Genomic DNA, 25,692 nt, shown 5'->3' on the forward strand with positions numbered 1-25,692 from the left:
AGATGAACCGCCAAGCCTCTATTCCTACCCAATCACACAGTCTTTATCATGAAACAAGTGGAGATTTTCTAATTAAGTGCCTCGAATGCCCTCTGGATGAATCTCAAGTTCCGAATATGAGTACTAGCCTCAACCCCATACCATATCTCCTCAAACTTGACTCTTTAAAGTAAGAAATCAACATATTTGTGTGCATTCAAAATGAAACAAGGTTGTATCAACGTTCTTTCGTAAAACCCTCAACTGGTCTTTCCATCTCTGAGGCTCAAAAGACTGTCAAACAAAAGCTATTGCATGGGATAAAATAATAGGATTGTTTCTAGAGGGAAACAACCCAACATGAGAATCAAACTCCCAACCAGATGATACTCTGCATATATTCCATGAAGAAGAGGGAGTAGTGTCATAAGCTGCCACACAACTTACTGATTAATCCATTTCTTCCTTACATGAATTCTCGATAACCTATTATGCATCATGTATCAATGTGCTAACTACTCAAGGACCTAGTATGACAAGAAGCTCTTTGCAATACTCCACTGATGCACTCATCTCATCTATAGCTACTACACATACGTCAGTGATGGATGTAATTGCATCCTCATCACATCCATCATCCCTATGTGTAGACTATACACCCTTCAACTCCATGACCACCTCTCTCAACTGCAGTTGCGACTCCTGGAGAGTCACCTGGGTGCTCTCCAACAACCTAGAAGTTGCCTTAAGCTCATGGACGAGTGCAATCACAGCCTCCTCTTTCCCTAACAATGCCTCATAACAAGTGTTACCCCACTCAAGTAGGCAATCCTTGTCAACTACCAACTGTAAATAGTTATGCTTCAAAATCCTGATAGTCTCTCGAAGTGAATGAATCTCTTCTAGGGAAAGGCAACTACCATTGTGCTCATCTGACATAGGATCACCCCAACCAAATACAACTAACATCTATTGGATAGCATCATAATGCTCAAGAGCTGAAAAGACATCACTATCGCTCATCTTTTGTTGTATGGTCACATGATGTCTCTACATACCCTTGCTCCTACATAAGCTCTCTAACTCACTAATTGCATTGTAATAGGAATTTGTATCCTCACTACTCACCACATGATCACTAACATCATGTGGACTAACAACTTCACACATGTCCATCAATGAGGTACTGCTACTGGGTACCTCTACAAGCAACTCATCTGAAGTGGAAGTCATTCCTATGCCCAACTCCTAGCAAATCTTTGATTTTTCCTCACTATAAGTCCCTGTAAAACATGACCCGTAGACCTATCATCATCCCATGACTACTCTGAATCATCACTCAATGTATGACATGATAATCCAAACTTGTTGCAACATGAAATATCCTCATTCAACTCATCAAAGGTGCCCATAATACTAGTATCCACATTGTCTAATTGAGATCCTTTGTTATCTCCTATTGCTACATACATGACTCAATGTCAACATGTAGATCAACATTATTGTGGCATAAATCTACATCATGTAACTCACTTCTAACACCCAAATCCTGAGTGTGAACACAAGGGGACTCTAAGAAACCATCACCTACACATGGAAAAGTCGTTGTCTCCTGCATAGGCTCACCATTACAACTGTTGTCATTAAAATTAGAGCTATTGGAGCTCATATTTTCCAGGCAATCCTCAAAACTAACACTCTCGTCATGTGAGTCAAAACTAATAGTGATACCAACAGCATTCTCCACACTTTCCTTGTCATCAATACCATCAAGAGCCTCAAAAATTGGACTACTATCAAAAAAATCAGACCTTCTATGACTAACCTTTTCATTACTACCAAATGATGTAAGGCTTCTATCAATGGTGGATATCATGTCATTAGCATTTTCTCAATCGCTAGCTCCTGTCTTGCGTAAATGATGGGACTTGATTTGAAAGCAATTCATCCATCCTCTTTTGATTTTGTTTAAGCTTTTCCATAGTTTCTATTAGGGCATTTGTTTGCTTCCTAAGACTAGCCATGCTATTTAGCTGGTCTCCCTGTTTACTATTTTCTTCCTCAGTGGTGACCAAGAAGTGATGAAACATATCATGGACCAAATTTTGCAATTTGAGATCTAAAAGAAGATTACTTACTCTGACATTTGCACAATTCTCCAATATTGTAGATCTCCTACCAAAAGGGTCACTACTGAAGTCATCGAGACTCTCAAAGCTGTCAACTATAAATTGCAATATCTCTATCATGGTGTTATCATCATACGGTGATTTCAGACCCGAAATTCTCAAGACCTCGCTGAGACATGTTGCAATTGCCAATCTTTTATTCTTGTCAAGGTGTCTCAAAAGCCTAGAATCCTACGTGCATCTCCGTAGGTAGACCTCTTCGCTTTACAGATATGAGTTTATGAAGTTTAGAGTGGCTCCGCTATCGAGCATCACCATTACCCTTTATCCTTGAAGGGTTCCCCATACATGAAATACCGTTCACCTCGGGCTAACGGCTAGGGCGATAGTTCCTCCACGTCATACCAATGCTGCAATTATTACTGTATGGTTCAAACTAACCATGTTGGTGTCATCGTGATGTTGGTTGTCTTCGGAGGGTATCTCTTCCCATTCATCCTCATCATTGGACACGACCTCAATGTAGTGGATCTTTCCTTTTCTAAGGCATCTGTGGCCAGGTTCCCAAGGTCCCTTGTAGTTGAAACATAGTTTCTTCCTTTGGAGCTCTTGTCTGGTAGCTTCGTCCAACGACGGTTTCCTGGGCGGAGGTTTATTATCTTTGTCCCTCAGAAACACTGGCGGTTTGGTATGTGAGTAATTTGAGAGGATGACGCCAATGATGATGCCATACTTCGTGCCTTCTTAATGGCTTTCGACAGGGTGATAGGATTGAACCCCTTTACCCAACCTTTCAGTGGTTTTGTTAGTCCATCCATGAAGAGCAATATCCATCTTCTTTGAAATTGAGTTTCGTATGTTTACCATCAAATTGATCTATCAATTTCTCAGTGAATTCCGCATATGTATTTTTTTTATCGTGCCCAAGTGTGATGGTGTTGTGATGCCACCATTCGTGCACTACTCCCTCCAAGTGTAATGCTGCAAATTTAATTGCTTCTTCTTCTGGCATGGGATTAAGCTGGAAGTATCGGCCTTCATTACCCACGCTTGTGCAGATATGGATCAAGATTCGTCAAATGGAGACAAATTTACTTTACTCAACTTCCTCCTGAGATCATCGTTAAAAAATCTTATGTTTCTGCCTCCCAAGTATCTCATTCTCAGATCTGTGTGATCTTTGTAGGATATATCTTCCTCCAAATTCACATTCTTCCAATCTTCCCTCAGTTGTTCTTGCATTTCTTCAAAGGTCGGTTGTTTCCCTTCGTGTGGTGCCTCGAGCCATGGTGTAAAAAACAGCATGGAAGGTCGAGAGCGTGCTAGATGAGGGTTTGCTTTACACAACACCAAGTTCGTGCTGTGACCATTTTGTTGACCAGATATTTTATTGTCTACCAACTTCTTCAGAGTTTCTTCCATGAGTCGTTGAGTATCATTGATCTATGCCTAATTCCTCGCAAGTTCTCTTAGTAGTGCCACGAGTTCGACAGCTATGGGTTCCAGTTCGGTAGCCATTCTATCAACGGAATGGGTTTTTCTTCTCTTTCGGCTATAAATTCTCATTCACTATCCACGGGTTGGCAAGATCGAAGCTTTGATACCGCTAAAGTGTTCCACTCCGGGTGTACATCAGAATAACAGTAGCTGCTAGTAGCCATATGGTTGTTTCTGAGAGGTCATACGGTTGCTTTTGGAGACTGTATGGTTTCTACTTGGAGACCGTATGGTTAATTATGGAGGTCGTACAGTTTTTACTTGGAGGTCATACAATTGCTTCTAGAGGTCGTACGATTTATACTTAGAGGCCGTAATGTTGCTCCTGGAGGTCGTATGGTATGTTCTGTTACGCCAAAGGGTATGCAGGAGCCACACAATGAATGCAAAATGAGTTACAACTAGATGCCAAAACATGATTTGCCAAACAATTAATGCCAGAGCAATGGAACCCAAAGATATATAACTATATATATAAATGAATCAATAACAAAGATGGTGCGCGGATTTGCCTAATCCGAGCAGTAATACAAAACGAAATAGGGTAAGGGTTGAAGCCCACTGAAACCAAAATGCCAAAAAGGGAAGGTCTTTCACTTCAAAAATGGCGAACAACAGAGAACTCCAACAGGAATTCGTAGTACAAAGAAAATAATCCAAAATTGCATACCTACAACTACCTACAAGTCATGCTTAAATACCCATCGGGAAAATTTTTCGAAGGTGTACAAAGATAGCCGACGGCTACACTTACCTATGGAAACAAAACTGTCCAAGATATTTTACATCAATCGGCCCATTAACAAATATTTGATTAATAATCTATTTTATGATGGGGATATTACAGTATATAGCTTGTGTAATCTATGTAAGTGATTGTTTTACTTTACCTTTATGGACTTTTGGAAAAAAGTGCGCTATATTGTGAAAATAGGGTTATTTCAACTTACTTTTCAATTGTGAGTTTTATGAAATTTGGAATTTGCTCCAAATTGCTTTGGAGAAATTCACATTTTTTCTCATTGCAATCGATCAGGTTGTCAGATTCTTGCATGAAGTAGCTCATGTAAATCATTCTAGGAAGAGATTCCTCATCTTTGCCGAAGGTTCCATCCAATTTAGTGGGGTTTATATTTTATTCTCTTCATTTCAGATTTTCCTCCATTTCTAAGAGGTAGGGCTTTTTGGCTATCTCATTTCACTTCATTATTTCGAATATAATTGTTTGCAATGGATTAGTGGGATGAGATTTAGTATTTCCCCAAGTTTGTGTTTGATTTCATCACCTAGTTAAATGGCTGTGAGCAATTATATTTTTTTACTTTTGGGTTTTTAAGTTTTTAAATTCTTATGCTATTGGATTTTTTGTGTCGGGAATTGGAAGTTTATTGTATTTTTTGTATGTTGGGTGCAAAACAGCAATTGGGTTTCAATTTTGTTGAATTTTTGAGATGGTTGAATTTTGTGGGTTTTTGGGATTTCCTCATTTTGTGTGCCACCCAGAATATTTACAACCTATTGGGCACAAATGAGTTAGTGTTATTGGTATCCTTTCATGTCTATTTCTGGATTGCAAACACAAAAAGGTTATAGGAAATTTTGGTCATCTTGTATTACAATCCGAACATGCCTTGTTGATTCAAAAAAATTGAATTTTACTCTTTGCCAAGAATTGTCAAAAATTGGGTTCTTAGCCATTTCGACCATTGCGAGTCTTCCTCGTGTTCTAAAACTATGTATGATAGATTCCATGGGAATCTATGCTCTTTCAAAAGTGGCTAATTAAGAGGGTTTATTTGGGGGCTTTTTGGGTGTAGGCCTTTGAGTGTCTTGGAATTGAGATATCCTCCTTTCATGCTTTTGGTGTTACTTTTGTCTTTTGTTATAACATCTACTATGCTTCAGAAGAGATCACATGTGACTTTTGGATGTTGGTGTTGAGATCCCATCTAATCATGTAGTTGAGCTATGCTCCTATGCCGAGGTCCGAGTGACACATACTCTTGGATTGAGGCTAATTGAGTTTACTTTATTTCTTTTTGGATTTTGACTTAAGAGACTCTTCTTGATTCCTTTCTTTCAAATGCATTCTTGCTTTCCTTCATTAGTGTAGACTCCAATGATGATACATTTCATGTTTTCCCTCATGAAGATTGAGTAGACACCCTTGGGTCATACCGTCCTCAAGTAGATGAGCAGACGAAGTCCATATTCTGTCCTTCTGTAGCCAAGTTTACAAAGAGCTTATTGCTTCTTCGTGCAGATCGAGTTGACCAGCTTGTATAGGTCTTCGTCTTCTGATAATAAGACTTATACTAGGTACATTGAGAAGTCATGGGTAGTAGCTACTTATGCACACCCTCCCCAAAAGTGGGTATAGTGAATGCCTCAACTTGTTTTCTTAAAAAGAGAAAATATAATGAAATGAGTTGGAACTAAAGCATTAATAAGACGAAATTGATGTAATGGAAACCATTGATCTTCAAATGTCATGAGTAACATGTGCTATAGGTAAATGATAGAGTACATTGATCCCTCAGATGTCATGAGTGACCTATGCTAGAGGTAAATGGTCGAGACCATTGATCCCCCAGACTTCATGAGTTATCCACGTGAGAGGTAGATGATGCTTGAGCCTTAGATGCTTGTATTAGTCTGTAAGGTGTCGATACTCCCCATGGTTAGCACTCTCATGGCTAGGACTAGTAGTGTTGTGTAACACCTTAATGAATTGGGATATGTGTTTTTGTTTTGTGAACTGATGTTGGTTCACATGTCGAGTGATCTCCGTGTTTCTTGTATCATGCAATATGTACTTACATTGGATTATTGTACCTTTCTTATGAGGCTATGTGTCGACTTGGTGTGTGCATTGGCTACTCCTTGTTGGTGTATTGACATTGTGTTTGTGGTTGGGTTACTATCTCCAGGATCACTTTAGGTGGGTGTAAGGGTTACACGTGGTAGGGCGGCTTTTCGCTACAACACTACTAATTATTGATGTACAAGTGGTGGGTTTCCTCCACATTCAAATTATTCAAGCATTGAGTGCTCCATGATATTTCTCATTTGGATCAAGTTGTATGTATTATATGCTCTTTCAGTTATTGAACTCAAAGTAGATTCTTTGATGTATGTGCATTCGATAAAAATATAAACATGTACACATTCAATTCTTATATTATTTTATGCTTGATGTTCTTGAACGCAATCGAGTGAGTAATGCCTTGATTTGCATGTATCCATTACTCCTTGGAGTGGAGCAAACCTACTTTTTAGCTATACGTTGTTGTTGGCAAGCCTCTTTGGCTCTAGAATTCAAATTGAGCACTTCTCGAGCTTCAAACTTAAATCTTTTCGCCTAAATCATGCAGTGGGTCGCTTTTGAATGATGTTTCATTACTTCTTTTTTCGTTTACATGGAGGTATCCCCGTGACCTAAGCCCAGCGATGATCAGCGGCCAATGCGAGCTTAAGGCGAGACTAGTCCTCCATAGGTGAAGAGCAACCATGTGCAAGTCACTCTCATCGGAAAGACCGGAGGTAGAATCAAACCCGAGACCATGGGGTTGACCCATGATTTCATCACTTTAAACCCATGAAACAGATTTTCTGACCAAAGAAACATCACTTTTGATCAATCTTGCATTTCTTTTGCAAGTTTCTACATTGGTTATGAAATGTTGCTTTTGAACAGGGAGTACTCGTCAAGGGTTTTCCAAAACAGCATTTCTAGTTTTGGATACCCTTTATCTTCCTCGAGTCATTTCAATCATAATAGACCAAATTCAGTTACATCTAGTTATGTTTTTACCTTTCCTGTTGTCATTTTCTTGCCTTGTATGGCCACAAGGTTTTTGTGGTCTCCTCAATGGGAGATCATTAACGATAGTATGGTCAAGATTCGTGAGGTTCATGGATGTGAATTGAACTCTCATGTAGTGGCTTGAATGTGCCTATTCCATTAACTTCTATGTGTTAGTTGCTTGAGAACCTTTGGAAGTACTTGTTAAACTTTTGCTTGCGTGTAAATGAGTGATGTTCGTGATGTTATCTTTGACATGTGGTTTATTTCCTTTGATATGGTTATGAGATACACTTATGTATGCTTGTGTTTAAAAACAATGTTGCGTGCATGTTTTACCCTTTGGTTCTAATGTTCCTCAGTGCATTTTTTTCCGGGCCAACCTCCGGTCATATGTTTTGTATTAGCTTCAGTTCGTTCCATAGTTATACATGCGTTAGCCCACTATTAAAACCACTATTGTTGTTCGGGTGGGGTGTGACTCATTCCAGGTCCAACCAATGAGCCTATAGTCGGGCTCTGTCATTCCATACAGTCATTCTCATTCCTATATCTTTGGGCCAACCTCGGTGTTGCTTCCCTACAATTCTATGGGCAATACTCTCCCTACAAGTAAGACAATTATGCACAACTTGTGCCATTTGCAGAAAAAATCATTGAAGTATAGCAATTGGACTATCTTAGGGACAAAACAAATAAGAAGAAATATAGATTTATAGTGTCAATAGGGTCATCAAAGGTGTTATCAATTTCATATGTAGGGTATGCCTAGTAATTTGTATCAAAATGGTAAATTTTAATGTGTTGTTTAATGAAAAAAAATGTATAGCAAAAATAATGTATTTCTAGAGGATTTGTGGATTTGTTATTTGTGAATTTAATTGGGATTCCTACATGGGGTGCTAGAGAGGGAAAATATGCACCCAAATGCCAAACGCCTATGTTTTCAATATTACTGGAACCTTCTATGAATGATATTGTACTTCTACTATCTCTAAATCAAGCGACGTGCTTCCTACAAGTTCTTGAATCTTTATATTTTCAACATCTGAGTTGGGGACAGGAAAACCTTTTTGTGAGACCATGTAATCTTCAATTTTTTAACATCTAAGTTGGGGATAGGAAAAATTCTTCATGAGACTATGTTTCAAGTTTCAAACGTCAAAAACAAAATCTTGGAATGATTGGATGTGTGCTCCTATGTGGGGTGCTCATGATATGTTGTACTGCAATAACCAATAAATATTAGGAGGATGTTTGTTGATGGGTGTTGTGTGCTTGAGCGATGAAGGACAATAGAGAGAAGTTAAAAATCATTAACATGCATGCAAAAATATTTGGAGAGCATTTGAATCTGAAACAAGGGTTTGAAGGGGATATTTACCAACAATAGAATTTGGGGAGTGGAGATTTGGTAAGAGGAAGGCCCTAGAAGATAGAGGAAGAAGATAGCAATATTATTATCGAGAGTCAAGGGAAAACACCACCAAAAGAGCTTTATCAATGGAATTTACAAGTTTCAGGTATGGTGAATAAGAATAATAAGACTAAGAACTTAGTATGGAAGCTTGCAAATGAAAGCTCATTATGTGAGGATGTTTCTTAATGGTTTGATAATCAAATGAACATGATGTTTTTATGCTAGGCTCAATTTGATATGACGATTTGAGATGGAATCAAGGCAACTCTAGATTGGTGCTTTAGGGACTCCAAAGATGTAATCGATGGTACAAGACTTGCCAAATGCAGGGACTCTTGACGCTAACTATTCAAAAATAAACATAGAGGCTTCGAAACAAGGCACCTCTCAAGTTAGTCAGATTTATCAAGTCCCATATGGAAAACTTGACCTTGAAATTATGAGGGAAATTAGAAATAAAAAATAAAAGCACTTTAAAAAGACCTTTGACACTTCACAATGTATTCATTTTGTTGCAAGAAAAAGCAAGGAGAAAAAGTTAATTGAAGCTAAAAGTAAAATCTATTAATACCTCCAAATTATTTATTCATGCCTTCAACACTTGTATCTTCTAAGCGGCTTGGAGTGTAGATGACACAAGCTTGGTTAAAGGATAAATTTGTGAAAAGTAGCATGAACCATGAAGGTTCATGTGCTCTCAAAGGCTTTTAATTAGGTGCTACCCCTAGACTCCAATGATCGATGTTATCCCTAAACTCCATTAGGGGTTGTTGCACCCAAATCCCTACTCTAGTTATATAAAATAAAAAATATAAAAAACATTTTGGGCCATGCTATATGAAAAAGAAGCCATTTTTACTCTCAACCCTTTTCAAAATTGAAATCCAATTACTTTTGTCTGCCAAGTCAATCTTGATCTTGAATAGCTCTTATGGTTCTAGCAGAATTGCAGACTTGTCTAGGCTATGACTGCAAGACCCCAAGAATAGACTGTGATGTTGGACTTAGTGATGTTGTACTAAGTCATACAAGCTCCTCTCTACCACAATTCATGACCTCATAATGTAGATTTTGTTTTTGATGCCACATATATTGTTATCTCTGAATTTTGTACACCTAAAACTCTTGAGAATATTATATGTTTAAAAATGTTGATTCCTTAATCTCAAACCCACTGTTGTACTCATTTGATCAATGGTTACTGATGTATGTGACTAACGTATCTTTTAATTGATAACTTTATTATGTCTGTAAAATTGATTTATTAAAGGGTGCATAATATAAGTTTTCAATCCTCTGAAAATCTCTATATTTCTACGTTACTGGATTCACACCCAGACCATCGAACTAGGTCTGGGTCGAAAGTGGGTTCAGATTCACGGAGCAGTCCATGTTGGATTCATCGATGGTCTGTGTTCAAACCCAAAGGTCCAAACTGGACCCTGGGCGAACCCAGCACAAACCCGGGGGGATCCTATGTGGACCCAAGGAAATCCCGCGTGAATCCAAGCAGACCTCAAGGACCCATGACCCAAAGTGAAATGAAGTAGACCCAAACTCACTTTAAAATGGTTTTTTATTATTATTTTTGTTCTAGATCTTTTTAATTATGTATTTGATAATTGACCAACAATGGACACTTTCATGATTCATGAACATTGAATCATGTTTCAAACTTAATGAACTATATTTTGAATTTTCATTTGTAATTTAGTAATTCAATGTGGTGGTTTTCTTTAGAATCTTGAGCATAGATCAATGATCAAGCATCATAGAATTACACTATGAAATGATTTAGTTTTACAATTATGTATATTTCTCTTTTTTTTTTGTATATATGATTTAGTTCTACAATTATGTATATTTCTCTTTTTTTTTGTATATATAATGCACATGTACATTTACACACACACACATAATCAATCATTCATCATTTTTATATAACAACATACATCAAACATTCAAAGTATGATATTGCTATCAAGATTCAACTGTGCAGTTTATTAGTCAAACTCATTGACCCATTATTCATGAGTAGTGGTTCACAAGAACCCATCTCTCATGGGAATGAATGGAATACTTAGCACTCACTGCATCCAAGTGATGCTTACCTCCGATGAGTACTAAGTGTTCCATTCGTTCTCACAAGAGATGGGTTCTTGTGAACCACCACTCATGGAACATGGGTCAATGAGTTCAACTCAAATACTACATAGGTGAATCCTGATAGCAATGTCATAATTTGACTTGCTATCGAAAAAACTCCTACTTATCACATTCAAATTAATTGAAATTTTGTTGAAGTTCTACATCTTTCTTTTGTGTCATTTCAAGTTGTACTTCAATTTCTGAACTCTCACCTAATATTGCTTGTGTTTCAACACGCCTCAATTCTCACAATTCTTCCTAAGATCTGGATAAGGCCCTATGTGTGTAAACATACAATTCATATTTGTAATATCCATTGTATTCTAAAGATCAGGACTGTAATTGTCAAAATATGTAACCCATTTGATCAGTAAAAAGACTTGACAAAGAATTGAAAGTTGTATACAATCGGTGAGCCATTTTTAGGCTATTGTGGTTCACACATCCAGATAAACTGGGATCACAGATATATTCCACCTTACATTCATCAGCTAATATTTTCTATAAAATCTTAAAAGAACTATTTGTTGATGAGACAACTCACATGGTCTATTTCCTGCATTGAACTGAAGCACTTCTAAAGACTATTATAGAATGAACTTTCTAGCCTTGAACCACTAAGTCAAAAAAACAGAAGAGGATAGTGAACTTTTTAGTCTTGAACTATTATTGCAGTAATAAATAGTCATAAAACATATGGAAATAGAATCCCTAGAGATAACAATAAAAATAGTCACAAAACATATGGAAATAGACTCTCGAGAAAGAACAATGTAAAAATGTGAAGGCATACCATGGCTTTCAACTTGAATGCAAATAGTCTCATGTCATATCCACTTGTCATTAGATCATCAACAAGATCAGCATATGAATCTGGGACTAACAGCCCTTCCGGAGGTGCTTGCCTGCTTCCTTTGAAAACTTCATACATATCCTTGATTATTCTCTGCACCAAGCGACATATACCACACTGTTAACTGCAGGAACACCACCAAACAATTAATCTTTCCATATTTATTTAGTATAAGCATCAGAAAGTAAATTCTTTGATCTGATACAGTGATAATCTTAACCCTTTGTTTAACAACCTTATTTACCCCTATGTTAGAAGATGATCTGATAAGGTGGTGGACCTCCTAGTTAACATGGCTCTGCACTCATTTTATAATTGAGGAGATAAAGGGGTTAAAAAGTTGAGACTTAGATCAATATAAGCAGGTAGAGCTTCTGGAGAATCTATGTTACTAAATGCCCTTATGTAATGGCACCTAGAGACCATGTACTTAGACTATGGTATCAGCATTTGCAGTGGCTTCAGGAATTTCAGACTGAAGCTTTCCATACTTTCTGGCTACAGAACATTAAGGTATTGCTTGGGAATAATTTCAACGTATCATGGATTCATATGGAATAATTGTTACACTGGTCAGCAGATTGGTTGGTCAAGCTTTATGATTTGTGCTATATATTGATTCCGAATAGCTTGGCATGTAATTGGACTATGGCGTAGACATTTTCAGCGGCTTCAGGAATTCCAAAATGAAGCTTTTGATACCTGCAGGCTACAGAACATGAAGGTATTCTTTGGGAATAAGGTAACTTCTCTGATAGATTCATATGGAATCAGTGTTCTGTCAGCAGATTATTTGTTCAAGGTCTACGATTTTCTTATGCTATACATTTACTCTGATTGACCACATAGATACTTGATTGATTAACTGTATCATTCTGGGAAGAGATAAACCATGATTTTCAATGGTATGGCTGAGTGTACTATGTACAGGGTGACCTTGGAAAAGGGCTTCAAAGGCTAAAGGTAACGGAGGAAGAAGAACATAAAGCTTTCTCAATAGAAGATAAGAGCTTTGAATAAAACGAGATCTAGATTAGCACTGGTTTGAAAGATCCTGATTTTTGAAAGAAAGGAATTCTAGCTTCAAGTTTCCTGAGGATACAAGGCGGCTTCAGAGTGACAAAAAACATTGTAGTACTTGAATCATAGCATCAAGAAGATAGCTCTGAATCTGGGCATTATATCTTTGATTGACTGGTCAATAACCACCGGAGGGGATGGGAGACATTTAGAAACTGGAAAAGGATTTTAAATAATTTGCTGGCCATGAGATGTGGAGAAGATAACTGCCATGGTAAGGGAAACAGACAACCATGAGGGAGGATGTCATCACTGTTGAAACACATAATTAACAATTAAAATATTAGAGGATGATTATATCAAAGTCAGAGAAGCTTACCAAAGTAATCTATGTAGATTTGATGAGGGAGCTGTGTTAAGGGGAAGAATAACATGGGCTCTGAAACCATCATAAATCTATTCAGCAAGTTTGCTGAATCATGCTATCTGAACTTTTGTGGAATGAAGCTGGACTTAATCAGATTCAACAAGAAATATAGAACATCTTTCTCTTTGGTACCATGTTTCTTGTTTCGGGCTCCTTTAAATGGTACATGACAGTCTTTTTCAGATGTGGAAAAGTTAAATTAAAAATTTGTTAATTAATAATATATATATTGAGCAAATGGTATTATATTTGAAGAACGATCTCTGGGTATGATAAAGAGTTTAACACTTGTCTTGTTAGTGCTTTAACGGTTTTTCCGGTACTTCATAATTATCTACTGTCTGACTCCAGGCTTTGTGGCATTGGGCTATTTTGAATCAAAGCTAGTTGATTGTATTTTTGTACAAAACTTAGTTGGCATCATACAAAATGCGTTGGGCTAGCAAAAGAAACAGTTTAGTCACTCTATCATCTGAAAGAAAACTCTGCACATCATATACGGCATTTAAGGAGAGAACTGAAAAGAGGATAAAGACATATTTACCAAAGACCTCAATATGTAAGACTAGACCTATGACTCACTCTTGAGCTGTAAGAGTCGTTCAAAAACCCTGGCGTCAATCTCCTCCCAAGACAATCTGCAAAAATCATGCCAATTTCAAGTCAGTATTTAGCCTCTGAAACAAATTGTCCTAAATTCCTTTGCCTTAAACCTATGATAGAAACTTGTCTACAGTACTGGTTGATTTATTTGAAATCAGAGAAAAACCCATAAAACTTTCATTTCAATCCAAAACAAGGAGTTTGACAAATGTACCAGCTTTTGCAAAGTGAAATTCTATATCGGCTTTGATACCACCCATTCTAAGATACAACAAAAAAGTCGAAATTGTCTATGAGATTATAAACTCTGTTTTCCAAATTGACCTTTCTAAATAGATAGCATGACTTACTCAAAGAAGAACAGTCGCTGACCTCCTCTAAAGTAACAACTGCCATCCAAGCAAACAGGGATGACATCAACAATGCTACAAGTAATATGCAATACAACTTAGTTCTGTATGAGAGCTTGCGCCCTCCAACCTTAATCTTCATCAAGTCCAGCAGACCACTAGAAATTGATATTGTGATTCTTTTCATACCAGGAGATACATGGACCTGCATTTTGATGGCTTCTTATGTACCGAATCCCTATAAATAAGAACTCTCAATCGAAATACTCTCGTACCGAAAATGTCTTAGAACCGAAATCTTCTAAAACTCTGGTCCTCTTCACCATGGATGTGCTCAGTTACCAATGTTTCAAAAAAGCAGTTCTTCTTCCCCGTGCTTTTAATCAAATACCAATGCTTGCCAAATGGACGATTTTAAACAAACATATTGTGTCGTTTTGAAATCCAATTTCCAGTTTTGCATGTGGGCTTAAATTGAAACAGGGGATTTCACAACTGGGACATTTCTGAAACCTTGAGTATTTAAATTGGAACAGTGGACTTTTCAATTGGGACCTTCTGAAACCATGACTGGGTAAATTTAAACTGGAGATTTTTCTACAATATTCGTCTTAAAAGTCGACTCTTTATGAGTAGCGTCTGATTGAATTGCTTAAACTCTTTTATCTCTGCTGATTTGAAGCCTAGTTTTGGCTTTTCTACGGTCTGGAAGTTAGATTTTTGAGATGGTAGGTAGGTGAGAGTTAAAGAGTGGGTTTTACTATTGAGTAGAAGCGTTCCGGTGGGACACAAGTCCTTGTACAGAGCGCCAACCGCAACACTGATTTTGATTGGTGTCCTTCCATCTCGATAACTTCAATTGAAATAATTACATCATGTGTTTTTCCAGTGGCCGCAGGGATGTCTCATATGCACGCTGTAAATTTGGGATGCCACCTAGGACTTGTTATCCTGAATGCCAATGGATTCATACAAGTTAGAACATGTCAACCATTCTCAAGTGGCTTAGGCTTCGGTTTTTAAATGAGTTTTGGTATTTGAAATGAGGTTAATGTACATTATGCATCCTTTTTATCTAAATTTTTTTAATATATTTGATATTTTTTTATAGTATTTGTTGTAGGTTGCACTCACTTGGTGTTAATTGTTTCTATTTCAATCAATTAAATTTAAATATTTTTCTTTTATTTTTAGTCCAGCGTATTTATAGGCTGAGACTTATGTTTTCACCTGATTTTAGGCTATTAGTTTGCCTTAAAGGCTGTGCCTTTACAAAATATTAAAAGTGTCTTTTTTTTTTTTGAATTTCTTGAAAAGTATTTCTTTTTTCTTATTGGTTGATCCTATTTTTGCTAGGGGTTTAATTAATTTTTCATTCTGAAAATTACAAAAAAAATATCTAATCAACTAAAAGTCTTTTTTTTAAAGTAAATTTAAGTCTCCATATCTCTAGACTTTCTCTTTATATATTATATGCTATATAATATATAAAATTAGTAGTATGGAGAAAGGAAAGGACTAAGAATTAAATTATAAAATTTATTATAGAAGTTAATTAAATTTTATAAATGTTATTAAATTTTATTATATACTTTATTTTATATAATAATTTTTTTGAGATATATATATATATATATATATATATATATATATATATATATATAAAATTCTTAATCTCCTTCATTATTATAATTTTAAAATGAGATTTCAGTTTAGCATTCAAATTAGTTTTACAAGTAAAGTTAAAGTTTAGTATGGGAATTCAATTAAGATTAGATTTATATTATGTTAGGTTAGGGTCAATAATAGAATTGCATTTAGAGATAAGCACCACAATATTTACCCATTTAATGTTTATATTGAAAAAAAAGTTTGAGTAATTTTTTATTTTAGTAGATAGTAATGAAATACATATTATTTAAATGGATTGATAGTAAATACACTAGAATAAATTCATAAATTATGAAGAAAATTTGAAGTCATCATATAAATGAAATTATTTAAGTCAATTGATTTAAAATAATATTGTACTAATTGATTTAAAATAAAAAATATATGTTCAAACAACACTTTCCTCTAATTTTCTCTAATTTTCTATTTCATTATTCTATGTTCTTATATTATAAAAGAATTAAATTTTATTTTAAAACTTATAAAATTAATTTACTTGATTTACTCTTTAATAATTATTAGTTTATATTACTTTATTTTAATTTTCTTCTTATAATTATTTACAATCATTTACTTATGCCAATGTTTGTTCAATCTATTCAAACAATTTTTTTTTTTTTACTATTAGGCTGGACTCTTGTTGTAACACAGCTCTTGTTACTTTTTGATTTTTCTAATGTTTAGACACTAAATTTTTAAGTTTTAAAATTATTAAAATTATTTTAGATTAATTTGATTGGTGCATATATTTTGAATATTTAAGATGTACATGTGTAAAATATACAACATTTAAAACATATTACATAGTCAAAGGGTTGTAGCTCAATTGGTTGGGCACAATTGGTGAGGATGATGGTACAGTTGAAATTGCCATCCACCAAGGTTCAAACCCCCGGAGACACGTTTGGGCCAGGTTCGACCCCTGGGTGACTTTGACAGACTGGATCCCCCTGCACGTGGCGGCTTAGCCGAAGGACGGCTTCTGATTTAGATATATTCTACCTCATAATGTTGTAATCAGCTTGTAAAGGCAGAGATGTCGATATCTATGTAATCCGATTGTTTCCATCAATATATATATGTATATGTATATGTATATGTATATGTATATATATATATATATATATATATGTGTGTGTGTGTGTGTATGTATGTATGTATATCTGTATATGTATATGTATATGTATATATATATGTATATGTATATGTATATACATATACATATATGTATATGTATATGTATATACATATATATATGTATATTTATATGTATATGTATATGTATATACATATATATATGTATATTTATATGTATATGTATATGTATATACATATACATATACATATACATATATATATACATATATATATACATATATACATATATATATATATACATATATATATATATATATATATATATATATTACATAATTTCATAAATTAGAAATTTTTTTGAAATATAAATATTTTATATCTAAATAATATTACCTTTCAAATATATATATATATATATATATATATATAGACACACACATGTATATATACACATATATGTACATATACACATTGTTGGTAAACAGATTTGTCACTTAAAAATGGCCTAACAGAGTGTATGTAGCAAATTGTTCACAACCGTTGGATAGGTCCTTGATATGTGGCCTTCCTCTATGTTTAGAGGGGCAACTCCCTCGTATGATATAATTTTGAGATTTTTCACATTGTTTTGCACCTCCTACTCTCTCATCCTGATGATGGATCACATAGTGTGATTTGAAACTTTGATGGAAAAATTTTCGCACAATCTAATCCAGAAACTTAGTATAACTATCATGGATTGTGGAAATTTGTTTGCATAAATAGAAAGTCATCAATGACAAATGCACCACATGACTTCAAAGCTTTCCTGGACTAACTTAAAACCACTAATAACAACAATCGAGAGAGCTATTACTAGCACAATGTTGATCCAAAGATTCATAAACATTTGCATAGTACCGTGAAAATATTCACTGCAAAGAGAATCAATATTTCTAACAATTTAGATTAAAAAGAAAAGAACTCAATTGCACGTTCATTTATTTTCTTGCACCAAGAACCTAAGAGGAATTTTTTATTACAAAGACAAAATTTGTACACACTTTCCAAATATTATCTTCAGATCAAAATTTTAGCATAGTATTCCCTTTTTCTAAAGTCCCTTTACAAAGCCAAAAATGACTCCTTATATAGACATGGAGGTTAAAAACTACTTTTTCGTGGTTAATAACTACCTCCAAAATACGTAATTTTGGAGAGGTTAATTAACCTCACTAAAAATAACCTATAGAAGGAAAACTCCAAAAACATAACTTAAGCTAGAATTATTAAGAATGCATATATATCCAATCACTGGTCTTCTAGCTATGAACTCTACCTATTTGGACATGATTGTCTTATCCCAGAAAGTCCTATAAGCATCGAGGATGATCACCATTGAATCATAATTGGGAATGAACATGTTTTCCATCCTGAGTTTGGTCATCAAGTATTTATCCTTTATTTCTGACTCTTGTTGGTAGGTTGAAATGTTGCAATCTTCTAGAGTGACTACGACTAGACTAAGCTTCATCATAGTTTCGGCATTTAACATTTGATTCTCCATTTCTAAATGAATTTGGATACTGAAGGAATCAAGAAGAGATTGGCAATCGATATGTTGAAGATCATTTACTACTGCTCCACCTATGATAGTAGAGACTAGTTCATCTGCAACTTTCATTTTCAACTATTCACATGAAACTATTAGTTTTTCAAATTCAGTGATCCCTTTGTTGATATTTATCATTTTCTAGTTAATGTTTTTACTCCAGATGCGTGTTTGATTCTCACTTGGATTAGCAATAATTTTCTCAAAAATTAGGGTGTTATATCTAACTTGGACATTTCTTGTAGTTCGTCAGCTACTTTTTGCCAGGTGACTTTTTGCTCCTTACTACTTTCTAGCTCTTTAGACATCTCTTGTATATGTTCAATAGCTTTTCCATATATTTCCTTCACTCTAGTTATGAATTTTGAAGCATCTTCTATCATTCTATTCATCCAAGCTTCGATCATCATACTATGTGACTTGTGTTTGTTTACTCTTTCAACAACGACATGATCAAGAATACCATCAGGGCCTCCTAAGGTTGGTGAAGTGACTATTGCCTTCACATTAGAAGAATTGCTAATCGAATTGATGTAAGACACTAGCATCTGAACTTGCTCTTTGAGTTGCTCCTTTGATCTTTTCTCTTTCTTCACTCTTTGTAACATTTGGGCAGCAATAACTTCAAAATTTTGAAAATCACTTTCCACAGTAGATGGACCAAGATCAACCTTATTTAGAATGAAATATAACTCAGATGCTTCATCAGCATTCTTCTCTATTATGGGCTTTTTTATTTCTACGCATAAATTGCCTAAAGTTTTATCAACGACCAACATAGACATCACTTTAGTCTTTTTCGCTTTAGGAGGCTTCTGAAGGAAACTAGAGATTACATCAAATGGAGGTGGGATCATCTAAACAAATTTATTCTTCTTTTGGAGACTAGTTTGGAGCCATGAATGTGTAGTAGCTAGAAGTGAAGCTTGCATATCATCTATTGTATTTTCAGAAATCATCATCAAATCTTATGAATTAGATAATTGATTATCTAACTGTGTGATGTTTATTAATGATATCTCAAGAGGAGAGAGGCTCGAAGGAAAAAAAATTACTACATCATGAGAGGATGTAACTAGGATGTGTTGTTCAATAGTTTGAGGGGTTCTTTGATCCTTCTCATTAGGTTCATTTCATTCCTGATTCACTCGATTAGATTTACCTTTCAGTTTTGTCCTCCTTCTTTTGACTGTAAACTTAGCCAGCCGATTTAGATTTTCATCTTTATCTAGATTACTCGTATCTATTTGCTTCATTTTCTCACTAGAAGTTGCCTCCAATGTCATTCTAGATGATTCTCCTTGATTACTTCTCCTCTCTTTAGTTTGAAATTCATCGGTCACTTTTTCTACTCTGATTCTATTAACCCAGTCCCTTGTTCTTTTAAGGACATAAGCAGTTCTTTCCTTCAAGCTTTTTAACTCTTGAACTGACCAATCAATAGGGGGAAGATCTACTAATTCAATTTTCTCATAGTAGAAGGGATCAACCAAGGAAACTTCATCATCATTTATACCTATCACATCGATATCTACCTTGAAGTTTATCACTTGCCTTATAGTAAGTCGCATCCAATCTCTCTTCCTGAATTTGAAATCACTTTCACAATCTTCCCCAAAATCTTCTAAAGTCGAAAAGTGACCAAGGCTAGGGGTTAGCTTAACTCATTAACTGCATAGCCTTTACTATCATAAGGAAAACACATGGTATATGGATGCAAATTAATTATGGTGATGGATCTCTCTATGTTCCTTGTATCTGATGCAATATCATAACTATAATGTCCAATGCCGATAGGGAAAGGTATTTCATCTATCCTCCTATTCTTGCAAAGCTTATTAATTTGACTAATATGTCTGCACATTTCAATCAAGACCAATTTATCATCGGCAAATCTAGGTAGCATAAGGGGATACCCATCATAAGCGGTTGACTTGATATAAGTGAACTTTGAGAACTGTATGAAAACACTTCCATACTTTTGTACTTTCATCATTGCTTCTGGTGAAATTCTAAGTCACATGTTTCCCTGAATTCAACATTGTGAATGCATCATTCACTCTTTTAAAATGGTGCAGGCTACTATCATATTATATCTAAGGAAGATGGTTGTAAATAATAGTCGTATCATCACATATACCTTGTCGGTTAAGCCCTAGCCAACTTTTGATGCTCGCAATAGCATAGAAAAGATAAGAAGTCATGTAGAAATAATCACTTGCTTGGAGTTCTATGAGTTGCCTATGCAGTGAGTCACTAATAATTTCTGCCCAATCAATGTGTTTCTTCCCTTTGCAGACCATGTCAATAAATAGGAACATCCAACCTTCGAACTCATGCAAATCTCAAAGTCCTATTATCCTACTCAATAGAGTTACCATATTTGCTATGTCTTCTTTTAACGATGATCTATGGATGGACTTGGCTAGTTGAGATTTCCCTTTCCTTGGTTGCGAGAGCCACGATCTAACAATGATGTTTAAACATTGGGTTTGATTTGCCATATAGTACTCTTTGGTAGTTCTTAAATTGATGTTGGTATATTGCACTCTGGTAGGTAATCAGAAAGCAATGGTGATAGAAACATGATCCAAATGGATGATCACTTTATTATTTGATGAAATGACTTCCCTAGCATTTGGATGATAGGCTTCCATGCATTCCAACACTAGATCAAGGCACTGTGTTGAGATGGGGTGCCCTCCTGCTCGAGCTATGTTGCTTTCCAATATTTTTTTGGCTAAAAGGGTCTTGTCCTCACTCTCAAGAGATGACCAAAAATCTTGAAGGCAAACACTTCCTAGATGGTATCGCCAATGTCGAGAAGTGTACTTTTTTAAATGGGAGCATAATCTGGCCTTTGATATTTGTATTTCATGGTTCAACTATTGATCCTTCCTGTTGATTACGTTAAATGCTTTCAATTCCCTCAAGGTACTTCACAAATTGGAGACTTCACAATTCAATTTGAAAATTGTTCATAAAATACCTGTGCATCACTCAGAGTTTCCTATTAAGGTAATCTGATGAATATCTACATCTTTCAGCATGCACTGAAGCTTGGATTTTCTTTTAAAATTTAACTTGTTCCTTCATTTATGATTGCACCAATTTGGGGTGTGTCTATTATTTTGGGTTTAATGTATATGAAATTACCACTTTATTCCAAAGCATACCTATCCACTTTGCATTCAAGGTATATCACCCAATCCTTCAAAAACTATTGTGTGCATTTACACAAACATTTTGGCAAATAGTTTGAGTGCTTTGTCTATGCCAGGCATTGGCATTTATCTCATGTCTTTAAGAGTCTTCAAAGAAAAATCATCAAGTGTCATAGGTTGAGAGAAGTAGGAAAGCAACGGCTAACAATAGAGACATCCTGCTAAAGAGTTTGCATGCTTTGTCATGGTCTGATGGAGGATGAAAAACTCAGATCACACGGATCTCATGCCTTGGTTATGTTTCCACGATGTGGTCTTTCCTTTGCTCCAAGACTTTTCACCAGTTTAGGATAACACCAATGAGGTTCCCCTGTTGTGTGCCTACTCTCACTTTCTATAGATTCATTTAAACATTCTAACTTGAACATGGCATTTTGTAGAATGCTATCACAGACCTGATTTGCAGTTTCATGTTTCACCTTTATATTCACCACACTTTCACCATGAACATTTGATCAAACATATTCCATGTTATCCATCAATGTCTCAAGTATACGGCTTTAGAGGACATTCTGACAAATAGTTATCATGTTGGTTATAAAATTATCCATCCTTAGATCAATTCCATATTGGGCTTACTAACCAATGCTTATTTAAATGTTCTGCACAATATTCAATGCATTGAGGTAGGAAGAGATAACTCTAATGGAATCTTAGATATCTCCAAAGGAAGATAATGTGGTCTTCTCTCTACTTCAAGAACTTTCACTAGTTATAGAAAGTGTTAATAAGCTTTCGATGACTTCTCCTATTGTGCATTTGATGCCAAGGTGAAATATTTGGTTTAATCACAATCGATTGTGTTTGTATGAAGGCACTTCATAACATCCATCCGATATGGCTTCTATTAAAAAATCCATGTTCACATTAATTATTCAATCCATTTGAAAATAATTAATAACACCATCTAGTAAGCCATGGGCTAGACAGAGGAAATGATAAAGGTTAATTTGTCAAGAAAGTCACATGCTCAGGTTACTGGCTATTACTTCACCTTTCAACTCTTGGAAATTCGAACTAGCCCATTGCTCATTGTATGGATTCTCTTCAATATATTGAGTAAGCAGTTTGAGAGCTTTTCAAACTCGAGTAATCCCCATTGTCTCTACCTTTCATTTTCTTTACGTTATCAACTGAAAGGTTAATAACCATCTCAAAAATATGTGTTTTGAACCTTTAACCTTAACTTTTTTGGTCGAGAGGTTAAGGTTAATGGTTCAGAATACATGTTTTGGAAATTTATCTTAACCTCTTTTTGATGGAGAGGTTAAGATTTCAAAGTGAAACACGTGTTTTGGACCCCAAACCTTAACTGTTTTGGACGAGAGGTTAATGGTTAAGGTTAATGGTTCGAAATATGTGTTTTGACCCTCGAACCTTAACCTTTTTAAAGGTTAAGGGTTAAGGATTTGATTGAAAATACGTATTTCGGTGTCTTTCATTAACCATTGATAATTTGAGACTTAGGAATTAGAATTCAAAAATTCAAAAGGCAAAACGGAGCTGAGAACAAGCCAAAGGTATTTGAAGGGCAAAATTTCTCAAAAACTTTGAGAAAAAGTGACCATTTTAATGCTTAAAATGAGGCACATTCCGAAAAATAACCATAGCTCAAAAAAGGTGAGGATTTCAAGGCAATTTTGATATCCAAGCAACACACAAACATGTATATATGTGTATATATATGTATGTATATATGTATATGTATATTACATATATACATACATACATATATACACATATACACATATACATATATACATATACATGTAAAAAATGATAATTTTAAAATCTTTTTAAAAAATTTATGTAAAAGTTTCATTGTAAAAATATTAAAATATTAAACTATGAATGAAATATTAAATTAAATAATATTAAATTTTCTCATTACAATTAAATTTTAGGTTATAATTATTAATTTTTTATTTTAACTACTCTATTTAATTAAACTAAATGGAAAATACAAACATATTAAATACTTTCTAATTATATGGATAAACATTTGACAATGACAGAAATGGTGTGAGTGTGTCAATGTTAAATTTTATCTTTCTGAGTTAAATTTGACAATCATATATAATTTAATTATAAACAGTAAAATATTTGTTATAATAATAATGTTTGGAATTTGAAGATATAAATCATCATTTTTTCAAAGAAATTAAAATAAAAAGCTTAGGTTAGTGCAAAAAAGTAAATGAACATAGAAGGAAATATAAATAGTTTTGGGTGAAGTATATTAAATTTTAATCATTTTGTAGTTGATATGAGGACTTCTAAAGATTTATTTATTTAAAATATCTATACTTAATGTCCATGGACATTCTACAATGGTAGAAAGGGTGGAGTAGGATAGTGAGTGTGTTAATATTAACTTTTTTTTATCTTTCTACATTAATTTTGACAACCATCTACACATCAAATTTTTTAATTAAATTATAAACAAAATATACTTTCAAAAATAATTTAATAAACACCACACAAAATACTTATTAAAATTATAATGTTTGGGGATCTAAATCATCAATTTTTTTAAGAAATTAAATTAAAAATCTTAAGTTAGTGCCAGAAAAATGGAGATAAAGGACATATAAATAGTTTTTGATATAGTAAATAAATTTTAATCATTTTATAATGAATATTTAGATTGATTTATTTATGATATCTATAATAGTAATTAATAAACTAAAACAAAACTAAGTTATAATAGTAACTTATCAATTAGAAATTATTTTGAAGTCTAGATATTTTAATATTAAATAATATTTTTTATATTTTTTAATATATAATAATAATTTTTTAATAGTTTTTAAAAAATTATATAGATGTTTCATGTAAAATTATGAAAATATTAATAAATATTGAAATATGAATGAAATATTAATTAAATAATATTCAATTTTATCATTACAATGAATTTATTTTTTCTTCTATATCTATTAATTTTTTTGATCAAATTTATAATTATTAAATCTTTATTTTAACTACTCTACTTAATTAACTTATAAGACAAATGCAAGCTACTGCATGACACTTGTTAAATATTGGGATGTAAGGTCATTCTATCTTTTATGAAGATGATCATTGTGTTTTGTATTATTTACATATAATGTTGTTTCATGATAATTTTTGAAATGTCTTATTATTATTTTACATATATAATAATTTTTTTTGACAATTTATTGTAAATTATTATGATTGTTTATTATTTCATTCACTATTTCTTAGATGTCATATTATTTCATCCATTTTTTGAAGAGAGACTGTAAAATTGCTTATTTTGGAGTTGTCATGTTAAATTCTACTTACAATAAAAAATTATCTTTACTCAATCATGAAAGGAGAGACATTTAATTTACTCACCAATCAATTTTCTAAAACATAAAAGTACATAAGTTGTCATGCTCACATTTAGTCTTTGTTGTCCTTCAAAAGACAATTTTATGTTAATGTTATATTTTACCTTTTGAGGTTAAAATTTTGACAACCATCTACACGTCAAAATTTTAAATTAAATTATAAACAAAATATACTTTCAAAAAAAATTTAATAAACACCACTCAAAATATTTGTTAAAATTATTATGTTTGGAAATATAAATCATCATTTTTTTTAGAAATTAAATTAAAAAGCTTAACTTAGTGCGAAAAAAAATGGAGGTGAAGGAGATATAAATAGTTTTGGGTTCACTATTATACACATCATCAAAATATTCATAAAAGAAATCATACATCTTGAATTAATGTAACAATACTCAAGAACCTAAATGTAAAATCCAAAGTAACTCTAAAAATGTAAATGTTTTTTAAATTGTTTTTTTGAATTTATGAATGCAATGCATAAAGAAAAGATCTAACAACAAAGATCAAACAAAAGG

General features: G+C 33.9%; 1 protein-coding gene across 1 annotated transcript in view; it reads right to left on the reverse strand.

Moving 5' to 3' along the window:
- LOC149544179 (putative galacturonosyltransferase 13) overlaps positions 1-14,901 on the reverse strand; it is a 31,436-nt gene extending 16,535 nt beyond the window's left edge. The window contains exons 1-3 of the mRNA XM_089798703.1: positions 14,232-14,901; positions 13,861-13,916; positions 11,772-11,924 (exon numbers count right to left, since the gene is read on the reverse strand). Of these exons, the coding sequence (XP_089654829.1) occupies positions 11,772-11,924; positions 13,861-13,916; positions 14,232-14,442 (420 nt within the window). The 5' untranslated portion in view covers positions 14,443-14,901. The remainder of the gene's footprint in view (positions 1-11,771; positions 11,925-13,860; positions 13,917-14,231) is intronic.
- Between the last annotated feature and the right edge of the window lie 10,791 nt (positions 14,902-25,692).

The sequence above is a fragment of the Cupressus sempervirens genome, chromosome 8 (genome assembly GCF_028749045.1).
Source record: "Cupressus sempervirens isolate cs-2001-9-10 chromosome 8, ASM2874904v1, whole genome shotgun sequence".
Taxonomy (NCBI): domain Eukaryota; kingdom Viridiplantae; phylum Streptophyta; class Pinopsida; order Cupressales; family Cupressaceae; genus Cupressus; species Cupressus sempervirens.